The 14,952-nt window shown below is 40.8% G+C and overlaps 1 protein-coding gene across 2 annotated transcripts in view; it reads left to right on the top strand.

The window, feature by feature from the left end:
• NWD2 (NACHT and WD repeat domain containing 2) overlaps nt 1-14,952 on the top strand; it is a 185,840-nt gene that overhangs the window by 150,731 nt on the left and 20,157 nt on the right. For both annotated transcript variants that reach the window (XM_040486059.1, XM_040486069.1), the window contains one exon: nt 9,377-9,580. In XM_040486059.1, the coding sequence (XP_040341993.1) occupies nt 9,377-9,580 (204 nt within the window). The remainder of the gene's footprint in view (nt 1-9,376; nt 9,581-14,952) is intronic.

Genomic DNA, 14,952 nt, shown 5'->3' with positions numbered 1-14,952 from the left:
TTTGTCCTTACCGGACTACGTATTTTCTTTTTTTCAATTCTTTTAATGTTTATTTTTGAGATCGGGGAGGGCAGAGAGAGAGGGAAACACAGGATCTGAAGCGGGCTCTGCACTGACAGCAGTGAGCCGATGCGGAGTTTGAACTTGCAAACAGTGAGATCATGACCTGAGCTGAAGTCAGATGCTTAACCGACTGAACCACCCAGGTGCCCCAGGGCTATATATTTTCTTACCATCTTACACCTGTAAGCAACTAGCTACCCCCTCTTTTCCTCCTTGCTATCTTCTGTTTTCCTTTTTGCAATCAAGAGGTATTTTATTCCTTTATCTACCTATCCAGTAGTACTTCTCAGGATTTATTCCCGTTACATGTATGTTTGAGTGTATTGCGTACATATATTTCTCTATAAACTACGAGTAAAGTAATGGTGCCTTATATATATTGCTAAGTGTGCCAAGCATTCTGTGGAATGTAAAGCATTTCATCTGTAGTAGCCATTTGATTCTCATGATAAACCAGAGTGGATGTGCTGCTTGACAAATACACAAAGCCTCAAGTATTATCTCCGTTTACAGATGTGAAAGCTGAGACTCAGAGAAAGAAGGTCATTCTTAACATCTGCCTTTCCTAATTTCAAAATATTCTTTATTGACATGCAGGTTATTTGTGTGCAAGAGTGTATCTTTTTGTCGGTCGTATTTCAGAAATTCATTTTTGTGGTATGTGAAACACGGGCTCACTATGTACAAATGGTGGGAGGTGGGTAGATCCTTTTGCCCATAGACAGATGCCAGTAAATGTCTAATGAGAATATACTGTTAATTCCAACATGGGTATCTGGATAATTGAGTGCTTTATGTGCTAAACATATCTGCTAACATCCACTTTTGGCAACCCCGTATGCAAGAGTGCATCTTTAATGACCAAGAGAAGCCCAGTTTTCTGAAGATATTACCTTTCTGTCTTTTGGCGCCAAAAGATAAACCTTTCTTGCAGATCTTATCCAGATCGTCTTTAGTGTGGACATAATTTAATTCTAGCAGATGAGTTAGAAGTCTCACAATCTGCCGTCGGCAAGCTGGAGACCCAGCACTACCGCTGATGGAAGTCCCAGGCAGAGGGTGGAAGACCAATGTCCCCGCTCAGATAGGCAGGGAGAGTAAATTCTCTCCTCCTCCACCTTTTTGTTTTATTCAGTCTGCTGATTCGAATGCTAATCTCATCCAGAAATACCCTTAAGGACACACCCAGAAATAACATTTGGTCAAACACCTGGGCACCTCACGGTCCAGTCAAGTTGACACATAAAATTAACCGTCACATTCTCTTCTCTGCATTTACTCTTGCCTCTTATGACATATGAAATGTCATGTTTGAGTAATTAGAGTTACAATTCACTTCTAAATAAAGTACTTTATATTACGTTTATGTTAAAAAAATGTAAAAGTTGTAAAGTTGCCTGTTGATGTCAAAAAAACATTGAGAAAATACTATTAAGTATGGAAAGCAGGTACTGACCCTTTGGTTTTGGGGCCCCACTCAACAGCAGAGCTCTCTGAAGGTTGGCTATGAGCTCCTGGGAATACATCGTGACCGTACTTGTCCCTCCACCCAACAATACATCCGATAAAAAGAATACCAACAGCCAGGGCCATAACACTGAACATGCTGCAGTCCTTGTGAACAGTGCCCCCTGGGGGTGTGCTGCACACAGACTGCGTGACCGTGGATGGTGGCCCTGCCAAGGGCACTGGCCGGAAGAGCCATCACGGGCAAATCAGCCACTGGAAGGCAGTGTTAGGAGGGAGCATAGCACAGTAACCTGATGAAGTAGAAAGACTGAAAAGCCCCATGTTCGACTGCCGGTACTTGAACGTCTTCTTAGAGAGGTAGTCGTGGGCAAGCCAGTGGAGGTCTGTGAGATGGGGTTTTCTTCTGCGATTCTACCTACCTCACAGAATCCTGAGGGGAAGTTGTGTATATGAATGTGGGTTTTATTTTAAGAAATAAAAGGGAATCTTACAGAAGGAAGGAAGAGTTGCACCTGCCTTACATTAGTGACTGGGTTAGTCACAGGGCATTTATGGAGTATTGCTTCCGCCTGTGATAGCGCCAGTGTGGGGAAGATCTCTCCTTTCCCTTCCAGTTGCCCCCGTGAGTTTTGGCTCATAAATAGCAGCCCAGAGCAGTCGTCCACCTGCCTACAAGGCATCTCACCCATAACCCCAAAAAGACTGCCTTCACATGCCTTTCCTGGCACCCCACAACAGAGTAAAAGACACACTGAGCTTACTGACACCTTTAACAATATTTCAATCCCTCTGTTCTTTCCATTACAATATAAGCTGCATACCATCAGACTCAGAGCCCAAGGATTCTCAGCTGCAAGCCCAGGGAGAACCAAGTGCACCTGAAGAGCAGAGGGAGGTGGGGGTGGGGATCAGCGTTTGCCCAGTAGAAAAGAAACATCAACGAAAAGGAAAGAAAATGTTCTAAGCCTTTAAACGCAATGGGATTAGATGTATCTATATCAGCGCATTAAGAAAGGGAGCTACAAAAAGTAGAGTCCTTTTACATTCAAGTTCCTGGTTGCAAAGAACTGAAAAATTCAGAAAACATTCCTTTTTTCACTTGAGGTGAAATTCACAGAACATAAAATTAACCACTTTAATGTGAACGATTCAGTGGAACGATTTAGTACATTTACAGTGTTGTGCAGCCATCACCTCTATCTAGTTCTAAAGCATCTGTCGTGAAGTATTTCTTATGCTAGGATTTTACATGCAGAAACTACCTTGAAAATAGTAGAAGATTATCTTAGGCTGTTCAGACAAATGAACTCAACTCCCAGATTCTATTTGACAATTCAACTGGATTGTTTCCACCTACCTATCTTCAGTGTTGAAGAATGGGCAATTTAAATGTATTCACATTTGATTAGGGGGTGGGAGAGGTGATTATGGTGATTCTGCAGACAGGAGAAATTCCATAGATTTATGTTCATATGTATATTGACAGTGTGTTAAGCAATTCAATAAAAGGTTAAAAATTATTTCAGGCATAATGTGTTTCTTCCATACAGGGTCACACAGGTAGATTGATCTATATAGTGTAGTTTAAAAAAAATGGACCTCGGGGCGCCTGGGTGGCTCAGTTGGCTAAGCGTCCGACTTCGGCTCAGGTCACGATCTCACAGCCCGTGAGTTCGAGCCCCGCGTCAGGCTCTGGGCTGATGGCTCAGAGCCTGGAGCCTGCTTCCGATTCTGTGTCTCCCTCTCTCTCTGCCCCTCCCCCGTTCATGCTCTGTCTCTCTCTGTCTCAAAAATAAATAAACGTTAAAAAAAATAAAAAAATAAAAAATAAAAAAATGGACCTCAATGCAAAACCCAATGTAGTCCCTCAACTTGCCACCAAATTTCTCCCACACATGGGCAAATTTGATTTAACTAAGCAAAAAATGAGCTTTTGAGCACTGGGGCCAGAAGGATATGGACGGGTTAGTGAATATTGTATTGCCGGTGGACTCTTGCTCATAGTTTCTGAAGTCATTCATGGATACTGCCTGTGACTACGGAGCTAAGGAATTATCGGATTAGAAAACCAAGATGGACTCCATCTTGCCACCTCAAATCTGACTGCTAGCCTCCTAAGTATGGTCCTGTATCTCTACCCCCACTCTGAGCCATCAACCATATGTACTGGACTTTGCAACCAGATTAACCGACTCCAAATTGATTGTGTCCATCCCTGGTAGATATAGGCATGCTTTGTGAGTTACCTTGAAACTATAGCCACATAGAACCCCATAAAGTCTTCCTGAAAAATGTGGTGGCAAAATTCTCTTTTGCTATTTCTCTTTTTGCTATTTCTGAAATAGCAAGATAAGACTAAGACAGAATCCTGTCCTGGACTCCTGAAAAGTAACTGCTTCATGATTTATGAGCATTCCACCTAAAGGAAGAATCAATAGAAGGAAAAGACTTGGGGAGAACAATCCAATAAGAAACTCTAAGCCTGTAGCACATCATTACTTTTCTGAAGTTCTGTATTACCACTTTATATATAGTAGGTGCTCGATATACATTTGCTATTTGAATTGGATGAGGATATTTTTTCTTCTTCAGTATCTCTCCTCTAAAAAACATTTTGCCTTACTATATCGATCCAATAATTGTAGTATTTGGTGCCAGCTGTTCCACTCAAATAATTATTTTTGAATAGCCTTCGATTTTTCTGTTGACCTGCCGTGTTCCCCATCCTGCCCCTTCAGTGCTTGCTAACCATTACTCATATGCATTGCCCATAGAAGTGGTTCTCAAATTCTAGATTCATTTGCGATCTCATTTGAAAATGCATATTCCTGGGCTGCCAACCACAGTGTTCTTCAGGTCTGAGAAGTGATCTTGAAATGTACATTTTAACAAGCACCCTGAGTGATCTAGGTGTGGGTAATCCATGGCACACATTTTAGAAACCGATCCATAGATGTGACCCGGCCCTAGGCTCTGGAACCAGCCTTAGTTAGGGCAGAAAGATAAAGAGCCAGGAGTTAGTTCATGGCTAGTGCAGTGATGATGGTCATGTGCTAGGACGCCATCTTGCTTTGCTAAGCCATTATTTGTCCTCTTTCTGACTCCATATCCCAGATCCAGCCAGTCCTGCCCTGGACCTTGATAGCTGGGTCCATGTTATTCTTGGACTTCATCGACCGCTAGCTGGAGAAGTGTCAATTAACCCCATATTTAATTTTCTGGCTGTCCTCCATATCCTCCGCCCATGGCCAGACTCCACTGAATGTCTTTTTGGATTCCTCCAGTGGCTACTGCTTAGAAGTCTGTGTATTCTCTATTTTGCCCATATGGGTTTTCTAGGTAGCTCATCCCAGCACTAAAACCTCACTCCTCATGACAGAGAGCCCTGACTAAAGATGTTGACTACCCTTATCCAGACTAGCCAACAGGAATAGGATAATCCTCAGGCTGGTTAGCCTTAAAAATGTCATCTCCTTCTGTATCTGTGGCAGAATGAGAAGTCATACCTGCTCATTTATCCAAGTTTAACATCAGGGATTTTAGAAGAGGAACGCTGAAAGTGAGAATAAAATGATGGTTGCCAGAGGGGAGGGAGGTGAGGGGGTAGATGAAATGGGTGAAGGGGATTGAGACGTACAAGCTACCAGGTATAAAATAAATAAGATACGGGGATATAACGTACAACATAGGGAACACAGTCAATAATATTCTAACAACTTTGTATGGTGGCAGATGGTAACCAGACTTATTGTGGTGACCATTTTGTAATGTGTACAAATATTGAATCACTATGCTGTACAGCCGAAACTACTGCAACATTGTATGTCAATTATTCCTTCACAAAATAGAAAGTGAGAAGCAACTCAAAATAACATTATTTTTGTTGCCTACAGCCTGTTGTCAAGAATAGCCCAAAACAAATGCAGATTATAATGAAAGTGTTGCCACGTGGCCTTCAAGCTGATACAGTGAGTCGAAGTTAGAACACCCTTATGTCAACAGAACCCTCCCAAGACCCTTGTTTACCATGCTAAAATAATAAAGTGGTGGTGTCCCTCCATTCAAGGCCCTTCCAAAGGACCTTTATGCAGCCAAAGAGGACGAGCGGGTTGTGTCTTCCTCCTCTCTGGCCTTTGAGGCTAGTACTGAGAAAACCTGAGCTTGAAAAGGTGAGTTCAGTTAGCCACAATCAGCTTGAGTAAGCCAATTAGATGAGACAGATTATGTCCCAAGGAGACAGGGCATGGCCCAACCAGGAATGTGGGTAGACAGGAATTATTAAAAGATCACAGGCTGAAACGAAGGTTGCAGACAAGACTGGTACCTTCCCAAACTGTTAGTCCCCCTGTTGAGAGCTGAAATATTACCTCTGAACACAAGAAGAAGCTTCAGCTGAGAAGAGAGCAAAGTCTAAAGATTTCTTTCTCTACCTTGGTTCATTCATTTATTCAATAAATAGGGTTTTAAAAATACATATGTTTTCTATGTGCTAGGAAGCAACACCTCGGGCCTCAGTCCTTATGGGGCTTACCATCTTGTAACAGAGTTTAGGTTAGGAATTTAGTTGGGACTTTGATGTACCAGGACTTTAATTCTCTCACCTGCCTGTATGAGATGACACTCTGGATACTGCAGTGATAAGCAGTAGAGGTAGTTCAGAAGTGGACCAAGGTCAGAAGCCAAACCACAATTCACATTCCAATGGGTAAACGAGGCTTGAAGTTTAGGGTTAAGGTACTAGTCAACAGGAGGAAAGGATGAAGGTGCCCACGGATTAAGGAGAAATCTTTCCATGGATTCTATAAAGCAGACAAACTTGTCTTGGATAGCATAGATTTGTCGTGGAGTTTCATTATGTTCCTTCCTTGTTGCTACTAGATAAGACTGAAAAGTAATTGGAACACCAGATGCTAGAGAAGCTAACATTTTTACTAGCTAGCGTAAGCCAGTGGTTCATGCACCTGGAGGGCCTGCGAAAACACAGACTGCTCGGCCCTACCCCCAGAGTTTCTGACGAGTAGGTCTGGGATGGGACGTGAGAATTTGCAGGCCTAGTCAGTCCCCAGGTGTTGCCAAGGCTACTTGTCTGAGGACCACACTGCAAGAACCGCAAGCTTAAGCAGACATTTAGAGGAGCTTGGAAGTATGGTTCCACAAAGCAGGATAGACCACATCACTAGGTTTAAGAACTTTTTAAAATTTTTTTAATGTTTATTATTCATTTTTGAGAGACAGAGAGAGCATGAGAAGGGGAGAGGCAGAGAGAGAGAGAGAGGGAGTGACAGAATTTGAAGCAGGCTCCAGGCTCTGAGCTGTCGGCATAGAGCACAACACAGGACTCGAACTCACGAACTGCGAGATCATGACCTGAGCCGGAGTCGGACGTTGAACCGACTGAGGCCCTTCCAAAGGACCCAGGCGCCTCAAGAATTTTTAATCCTTGTTGTTTTTCTCATTACAAAGTAATAATGTGCACACAAATTCTTAATAAAAAAGCAGTAAGTTCAGGGGTGCCTGGATGGCTCAGCTGGTGGAGCATGCAACTCTTGATCTCAAGGTTGTGAGTTCGAGCCCCATGTTGGGTGTAGAGATCACTACAAAATATAAATAAACTTTAAAAAAAAAACCAAGGGGGCGCCTGGGTGGCGCAGTCGGTTAAGCATACGACTTCAGCCAGGTCACGATCTCGCGGTCCGGGAGTTCGAGCCCCGCGTCAGGCTCTGGGCTGATGGCTCGGAGCCTTGAGCCTGTTTCCGATTCTGTGTCTCCCTCTCTCTCTGCCCCTCCCCCGTTCATGCTCTGTCTCTCTCTGTCCCAAAAATAAATAAACGTTGAAAAAAAAATTAAAAAAAAAAACAAAAAACCAAGAAGTTCATAAAACAATCTAAGTAAATTTAAAGTCACCCAAAGGTAATAACTGATAATACTTCTGTGCATTCTTATAAAACCTTTCTTACATGTATATGTATGTTTGTATATACATATACACAATCTTCTCTTGTATATATATGTAATATATATATAAAACATTAGAATCATCTTATACATACTGTTTTGTAACTTCCCTTTTCACTTGATAATATATTATAAACATCTTCTACAATTCAGCAATTGCACTACTAGGTATTTACCCAAAGGATACAAAAGTACTGATTCAAAGGGATACATGCACCCCAACGTTTATAGCAGCACCATCAACAATAGCCGAATTATGGAAGAGCCCAAGTGTCCATCGACCGATGAATGGATAAAGAATACGTGGTACATATACACCATGGAATATTGCTCAGTCATAAAAAAGAATGAAATCTTCCCATTTGCAATGATGTGGATGGAGCTAGAAAGCATTATGCTAAGTGAAATAAGTCAGTCAGAGAAAGACAAATACCATATGATTTCATTCGAAAGTGGAACTAAAGAAGCAAAACAGATGAACACAGGGGAAAAAAGAAAAAAGAGAGGCAAATCAAAAAACAGACTCTTAACTGTAGAGAACAAACCGGGGGTTATGGGAGGGGAGGGGGGACGGGGGGATGCATTAAATGGGTGATGGGCATTAAGGAGGGCTCTTGTGATAAGCACTGGGTGTTATGTAAGTGATGAATCACTAAATTCTACACATGAAACTAACATTACCCTGTATGTTAACTAACTGGAATTTAAACAAAAACTTGAAAAAGAAAAAAATAACCTTTTTACATCAATACAGTTCTAGAATATGACTTGCTGCATCCTTTGAACAGAGGTCCCAGAGTTTATTTAAATGTTCCCATGGGCAGGACACTTAGGTTGTTATGCCAATTCTTTCCTTTTAAAACAGTATCGGCATAAATATTCTGGGAAGTCTTTATATGTACAACCTTAATTATCTTCTAAAGACAATTTTGCAGAAGAAAAATTGCCAAGATGAAAGTTATATAGATTTTTAAGGCTTTTAATACATTCTGCCTGAATCAAATATTTCAGTGAAATATTGTATCAATTTATACCCCTGTCAAGGCTATGTGGGTATCTTCTCACACCTTTTTTTTTTTAATGTTTATTATTTATTTTTGAGAGAGAGAGACAGGGTGAAAGCAGGGAAGGGCAGAGAGAGAGACATAGAATCTGAAGTAGGCTCCAAGCTCTGAGCTATCAGCACAGAACTCAAAGCCAGCCTCAAACTCATGAACCGAACTGTGAAATCATGACCTGAGCCAAAGTTGGACACTTAACCAACTGAGCCACCCACGCGCCCCTCACACCTTCACATAACACTGAGCATGTTTTTCTTTGGGAATTTCATAAGGAGAAAATTGTGTCCTGTTTACATTTTGAATTGTTTTTAGTTATACTGGGGTCCACGGTAGCATTGCATTCAATGATTTCCTACTTGAATTTGTAGCTGTGTTAATCTGGGGCTTAGAATCATATACTGTTTACTCTTCACAAGGCAATTTTTTGTTTGGGAGTTTACATGTTTGATATTTCATAGAGTGCAGCATGTCATTTTTCTTTGTCATGAACAAACAAAAAACGTCAGAATAGAACAACTTTTGCTGTATCATGTAAACTTTGGGAAAATAAATTTGTGACAAAATTCTGTATGTTGAATTTGCCTAATATGATATGCAATCTCAATTCTCAGTATATGAATTTATTATGATTACAATATAAACTATCTGATTTTACTTATTAAATAATCCATGGGGAAAAAAGTATCTGCCGTGATTAAAAGAAAACAACTGATGGAACAATGTACCTGGTGTCTATTTATTATTTATCAAGTAGCTACAGGATGTGAATACGACAGAATAAATTTTCTTGGTGATACACTAACCTGAACTTTTTTGTGGATACACAGGGACTATTAGGAGAAAAATATGGGAACATCCGAATCCCCGGAGAAGTCGAAGCCTCGGAGTTTGAAATGATCTTGGATGCTGCCGTAGAGGCGAAGCTGGAGACGAAGCTCCTGGAAGAGTGGTACTGTCGCGATGAGAACTCGGTGCCAGCGGCTTATTACCTCAGACCTAAGTCAGAAATGCTGCAAAGCAATAAAAATGCAGTGAGTTATCTTTCTCTCCAAAGTATACATGTGTCCATTACTCTCCACTGTTCATCATCCAGAGATGCTTCCCTCCACAGAAAAGGCACAGTAGACAGAAAATTATTCTGCCCTGGACCCTACATTTCTTTTGAACAACACAATCCAAAGCTAAGAAACTTTCCCATTTTTTTAAGTTTATTTTATTTGAGAGACAGAGAGAGAGAAAGAGAGAATCCCAAGCAGGCTCCATACTGTCAGTGCAGAGCCTGACACAGGGATCGAACCCACAAACTGTGAGATCATAACCGAGCTGAAAGCAACAGTTGGATGCTTAATGGACTGAGCCACTCAGGCACCCTGAAACTTTCCAATTTTTACTTACCTTTCTTTTTTGGCCTCTCAGACTTTCCTCCTGGGGTTCTTTCTCAAGTATACCTTCAGAAGTTCCATTAATGGAGGTCTCTTAGTGATAAACTCTGTTCATCTGAAAATATTTTTATTTTTCCCATTTTGCCATAATGTGCCTATGTTATTCTGAATGATATATGTCATACATCCTCTATGTGTGAATTTATGTATTCTATCTGTTCTGGAAAATTCTCAGCTATCATCTTATCAAATAATGTTTTTCCTCTATTTCCTCTGTTCTTTCTGTTTTACTCTATAATTGGATTTACACTGGACCACTTCAGTCTAGCTTCCATGTCTCCTGATTCTCTTTTATATTATCAATTCCCTTAGCTCTCCATGCTGCTTTCCAGATTATTTTAGGTCTTTTCCAACTCAGTAATTTTTTTCTTCAGCTGTGTCCACTCTGTTCATGCATAAAATTTTCAAGTTCAACAGTTGTATTTTCGATTTGTGGAGGTTTCTTTGGGGGGGTGTCTTTTTAAAGTCTGCCCAGCTATTACAGTCTCTCATTGATTAATTCAGTAACTGTCCTTAAACATTTCATACATAACTTATATTCTTGTATATCGTGTAGAATCTTCAAGTGAGGTTGATTCATGATGCAGTTATCATTGTCTCCTCTCCAGTTTGGCTCCTAAATGTATCTACTATGTGTCCCCTGAAACAGAATAAAGGAGGAAGAGAAAATGGATGGGCCTATTCCTTATTAAGGATTCCTAGACAGATTGAAAAGAAGGCATGGTGGTGCCCAGCTGGCTCAGTCAGTAAAGCATGCAACTCTTATAATTTTTTTTTTTTTAACGTTTATTTATTTTTGGGACAGAGAGAGACAGAGCATGAATGGGGGAGGGGCAGAGAGAGAGGGACACACAGAATCGGAAACAGGCTCCAGGCTCCGAGCCATCAGCCCAGAGCCTGACGCGGGGCTCGAACTCACGGACCATGAGATCGTGACCTGGCTGAAGTCGGACGCTTAACCAACTGCGCCACCCAGGCGCCCCGAATTTTTTTTTTTTCAACGTTTTTTATTTATTTTTGGGACAGAGAGAGACAGAGCATGAACGGGGGAGGGGCAGAGAGAGAGGGAGACACAGAATTGGAAACAGCCTCCAGGCTCCGAGCCATCAGCCCAGAGCCTGACACGGGGCTCGAATTCACGGACCGCGAGATCGTGACCTGGCTGAAGTCGGACGCTTAACCGACTGCGCCACCCAGGCGCCCCTGTGCAACTCTTGATCTCAGGGTCACGAGTTCAAGCCCCGCATTAGGTGTGGGGCCTATGTAATTAAAAAAAAACACATTGTTTTCAACTTAAAGAAGGCATAGATATCCATCCCTCTTCCGAAGAGAACATCCTTGGTATATTTGGTGCTCAGGCATCTCTGAGAGGAGGACAGCCCTGGCTTAGCGACAATTCTTCATTCAAGAACCGTATGTATTTGCCATCCTGGTATTTAACATAAAGCATTTTCTCCACGCGATATGGAATCATGTCAGGATCCTTCATTTTCTTCGTCCCCCTCCATGCACTATTCAAAGTAATTATCTGCAAGATTCTTGCTTCTATGGATGGGAGTATTAGGGCATATCCAAGCCATTCCTTATGCCAGGAGGAAATGTAGTTGCTGGTAAATGTAGATATCAAAAGACATAATACCTCAGGAAACCAGGTTTACATAGTGGTTTGGGAGCACTTGCTCATATGTTACTATTTAATTGGCTTTAGATGCTCCTTTGTCATTTGATTTTAAGATCCTCCAGGGGAACTTAAGTTATTCTCTAAACCCCACCCATGCAGGTATTTCTGCATAAATTTTTGTTAAATTAATGAAGGTGTGAATAAGATTATCACCAAGACTCTATAAATGTTACTTGTTTGGTAGGCAGTCCTCCCATTCGATTGCCTAGAGAATCATAAAAACAAACGAAGAAGAAACAACTAAAGACGAATGGAAACATATGAGCACCTCTCTTTTAACTTTCGGTTCTCTTTAGAGGATATTGAAGAGATCAGTTTTTTATGAAATTTGTATCAAAACCCAAGAGACACTTGCTGCCTAATCTGCTAGCAGTGCACCATACCCATGAGTTCTCCTGAGGACTGGCCCACTAGCCTCACCTTGAGCTCAGGGAAAATTTTGTTAAAACCACGTTCTGCACACCCTGCCGCTGCCTGGCCCACAGCTGCCACCATGCCATGCCCAGCCGTGTGCCCTCAGCCACCCTCTAGCACCAGACCCAGATGTGCCTCGCCGTCACCACACCCCCTACCCAGCCTCCCATCCCTGGCCACCCTGCGGCACAGGCCCCGACTGCCTTAGCACTTCAAGGATCTGACGTAAGCCCAGGGGCCCAGCACAAATTTTGCTAACACTGACGCCCCATCCCAAGTTCCCTGGCGGGCACACCCCCTCAGAGATGGCCTATCTGGTTTCCACTAACACCACAGAGAGAAAGAACAGCCCACAACAGGCAGAGAGTCCGTACAGATGACTGCACTGAAAGAAAAAGTGACTCAGACACCACAACAGGGCATAAGCAACACACACAGGATACTCTTCTGAAGGTCCAGGTTCTGGTAAACAGGAGACACTGCACTGCAGGGCACTCCAGGTCACCTCCAGTGACCTCTTCTTGCGGTCACTACTTTCAAGAATAGAAGACACAGGTGACTTGCTTAATACAGAGAAACAGACACAAAGAGACAGACAAAATGAGGAGGCAGAGAAATTTATCCCAAGTGAAAGAAGAGAACAAGGCCACAGCCAGAGATCTAAGTGAAATAGACATAAGTAATCTGACTAATAGAGAATTTAAAGCGATGATCATAAGGATACTCACTGGACTTGAGAGAAGAGTGGAGGACATGAGTGAAACCCAAAACACAGAGATAAAGAATAACATAGCAGAGATAAAGGGCTCAATAAACAAAATAAGAAACACACTTGATGGAATGAACAGCAGGCTGGAAGAAACAGAGGAATGAATTAGTGACCTGGATGACAGAGCAATGGAAAGTAATCAAGCTGAACAAAAGAAAAGAAAAAAAAGAATTATGCAAAACAAGAAGAGACTTAGGGAACTAGTCCCAGAAGAAGAAGAGAGAAAGGGGATAGAAACTTTATTTGCAGGAATAATAGCTGAAAACTCCCCTATTCTGGAGAAGAAAATAGATCCAGATCCAGTAGGCACAGAGAACTCCCATCAAAATCAACAACAGCAGACCCACGCCAAGATATATTGTAATTAAATTGATAAAATCTAGTGATAAAAAAAATTTTTTTTAGCAGCAAGACCAAAGAAGTCAGTTACTTACAAGGGAAAACCCATAAGTCTAGCAGGAGGTTTTTCAATAGGAACTTCGCAAGCCAGAAGGGAGTGGCATGATATATTCAAAGTGCTGAATGGGAAAAACCTGCAGCCAAGAATACTCTATCCAGAAAGGTTATCATTCAGAATGAGAGAAGAGACAATTTCCCAGACAAATAAAAATTAAGGACTTCATAACCACTAACCCAGGTCTGTAAGAAATAGTAAAGGGGTCTCTTTAAGTGGGAAGGAAAGACTAAAAGTGACAGAGCAGTAAAAGTGAATATTTCTGTAAAAAAATCAATCAAGGAATTCACAAAAAAATGGGTATAAAATATAATAACATATACCTAAAACATGGGGAAGAGAAGAGAAAAGAATGTGTTCAAACTTAAATGATGATCAACTTAATATAGACTGCTATATGCAGAAGAGGTTATATACAAACCTAATGGTAACCACAAATCAAAAATTACTAATAAATATGCAAGGAATAAAGAGAAAGGAATCCAAATTGGCAAACATAATAGAAGACAAGAAAGGATCATAGAAAATCTTCAGAAACAACCATAAAACAAGTAATAAAATTGCAATAAATATATACTGTCAGTAATTGCTTTGAATGTAAATGGTCTAAATGCTCCAATCAAAAGACATAGAGTGACAAAATGGATAAAAAGACAAGACACATCTGTATGTTGCCTACAAGAGATTCACTTTAGACCTAAACCACCTGCAGACTCAAAGTGAGAGAATGGAGAAATGCTTATCATGCAAACAAATGTCAAAAGAAAGCCAGACTAGCAATACTTACATTGGACAAAACAGACTTTAAAAAAAAGACTGTAATAAGAGTCAAAGGTCACCATGTAATAATAAAGAGGACAATCCAACGAGAAGATATAACAATTGTAAATACTTATGCACCCAACATAGAGGCACCCAAATACACAAAACAGTTAATAACAAACATAAAGGAACTAACAAATAATACAATAATAGTAGGGGACTTTAATAACCCATTTACATCAATAGATCATCTAAACAGAAAATCAAAAAGGAAACAATGGCTTTGAATGGATTTAACAGATATATTAAGAACATCCCATTCTAAAACAGCAGAATACACATGTTTTCAAGTGCACATGGAACATTCTCCAGAATAGATCATATATTAGCCCACAAAACAAACCTCAAAAAATACAAGAAGATCAAAGTCATACCATGCAACTTTTCTGACCACAATGCTATAAAACTAGAAGTCAACCACAAGAAAAAATTTGGAAAGACCACAAATACATGGAGGTTAAATAACATGCTAGTAAATAATGAGTGGTTTAGTCAAGAAATCAAAGAGGAAATAAAAAAATATATGGAGACAAATGAAAATGAAAACATAATGATCCAAAACCTTTGGTATGCAGTAAAGGCAGTTCTAAGAGGGAAGTTTATAGCAATACAGGCATACCTCAAGAAGCAAAAAAAAATCTCAAATAAACAACCTAACCTTACACCTGAAGGAACTAGAAAAAGAACACCAAATGAAACCTAAAACCAGCATAAGGAAGGAAATAATAACGATTAGAGCAGAAATAAATGATATAAAAACCAAAACAAATAAATACACACACACACACACACACACACACACACACACACACACACACACA

Source organism: Herpailurus yagouaroundi, unplaced genomic scaffold, assembly GCF_014898765.1.
Source record: "Herpailurus yagouaroundi ecotype Mexico unplaced genomic scaffold, PumYag 28, whole genome shotgun sequence".
Taxonomy (NCBI): domain Eukaryota; kingdom Metazoa; phylum Chordata; class Mammalia; order Carnivora; family Felidae; genus Herpailurus; species Herpailurus yagouaroundi.
The sequence above is the reverse complement of the archived record's forward strand: the minus strand, read 5'-3'. Positions and strand labels throughout refer to the sequence as shown.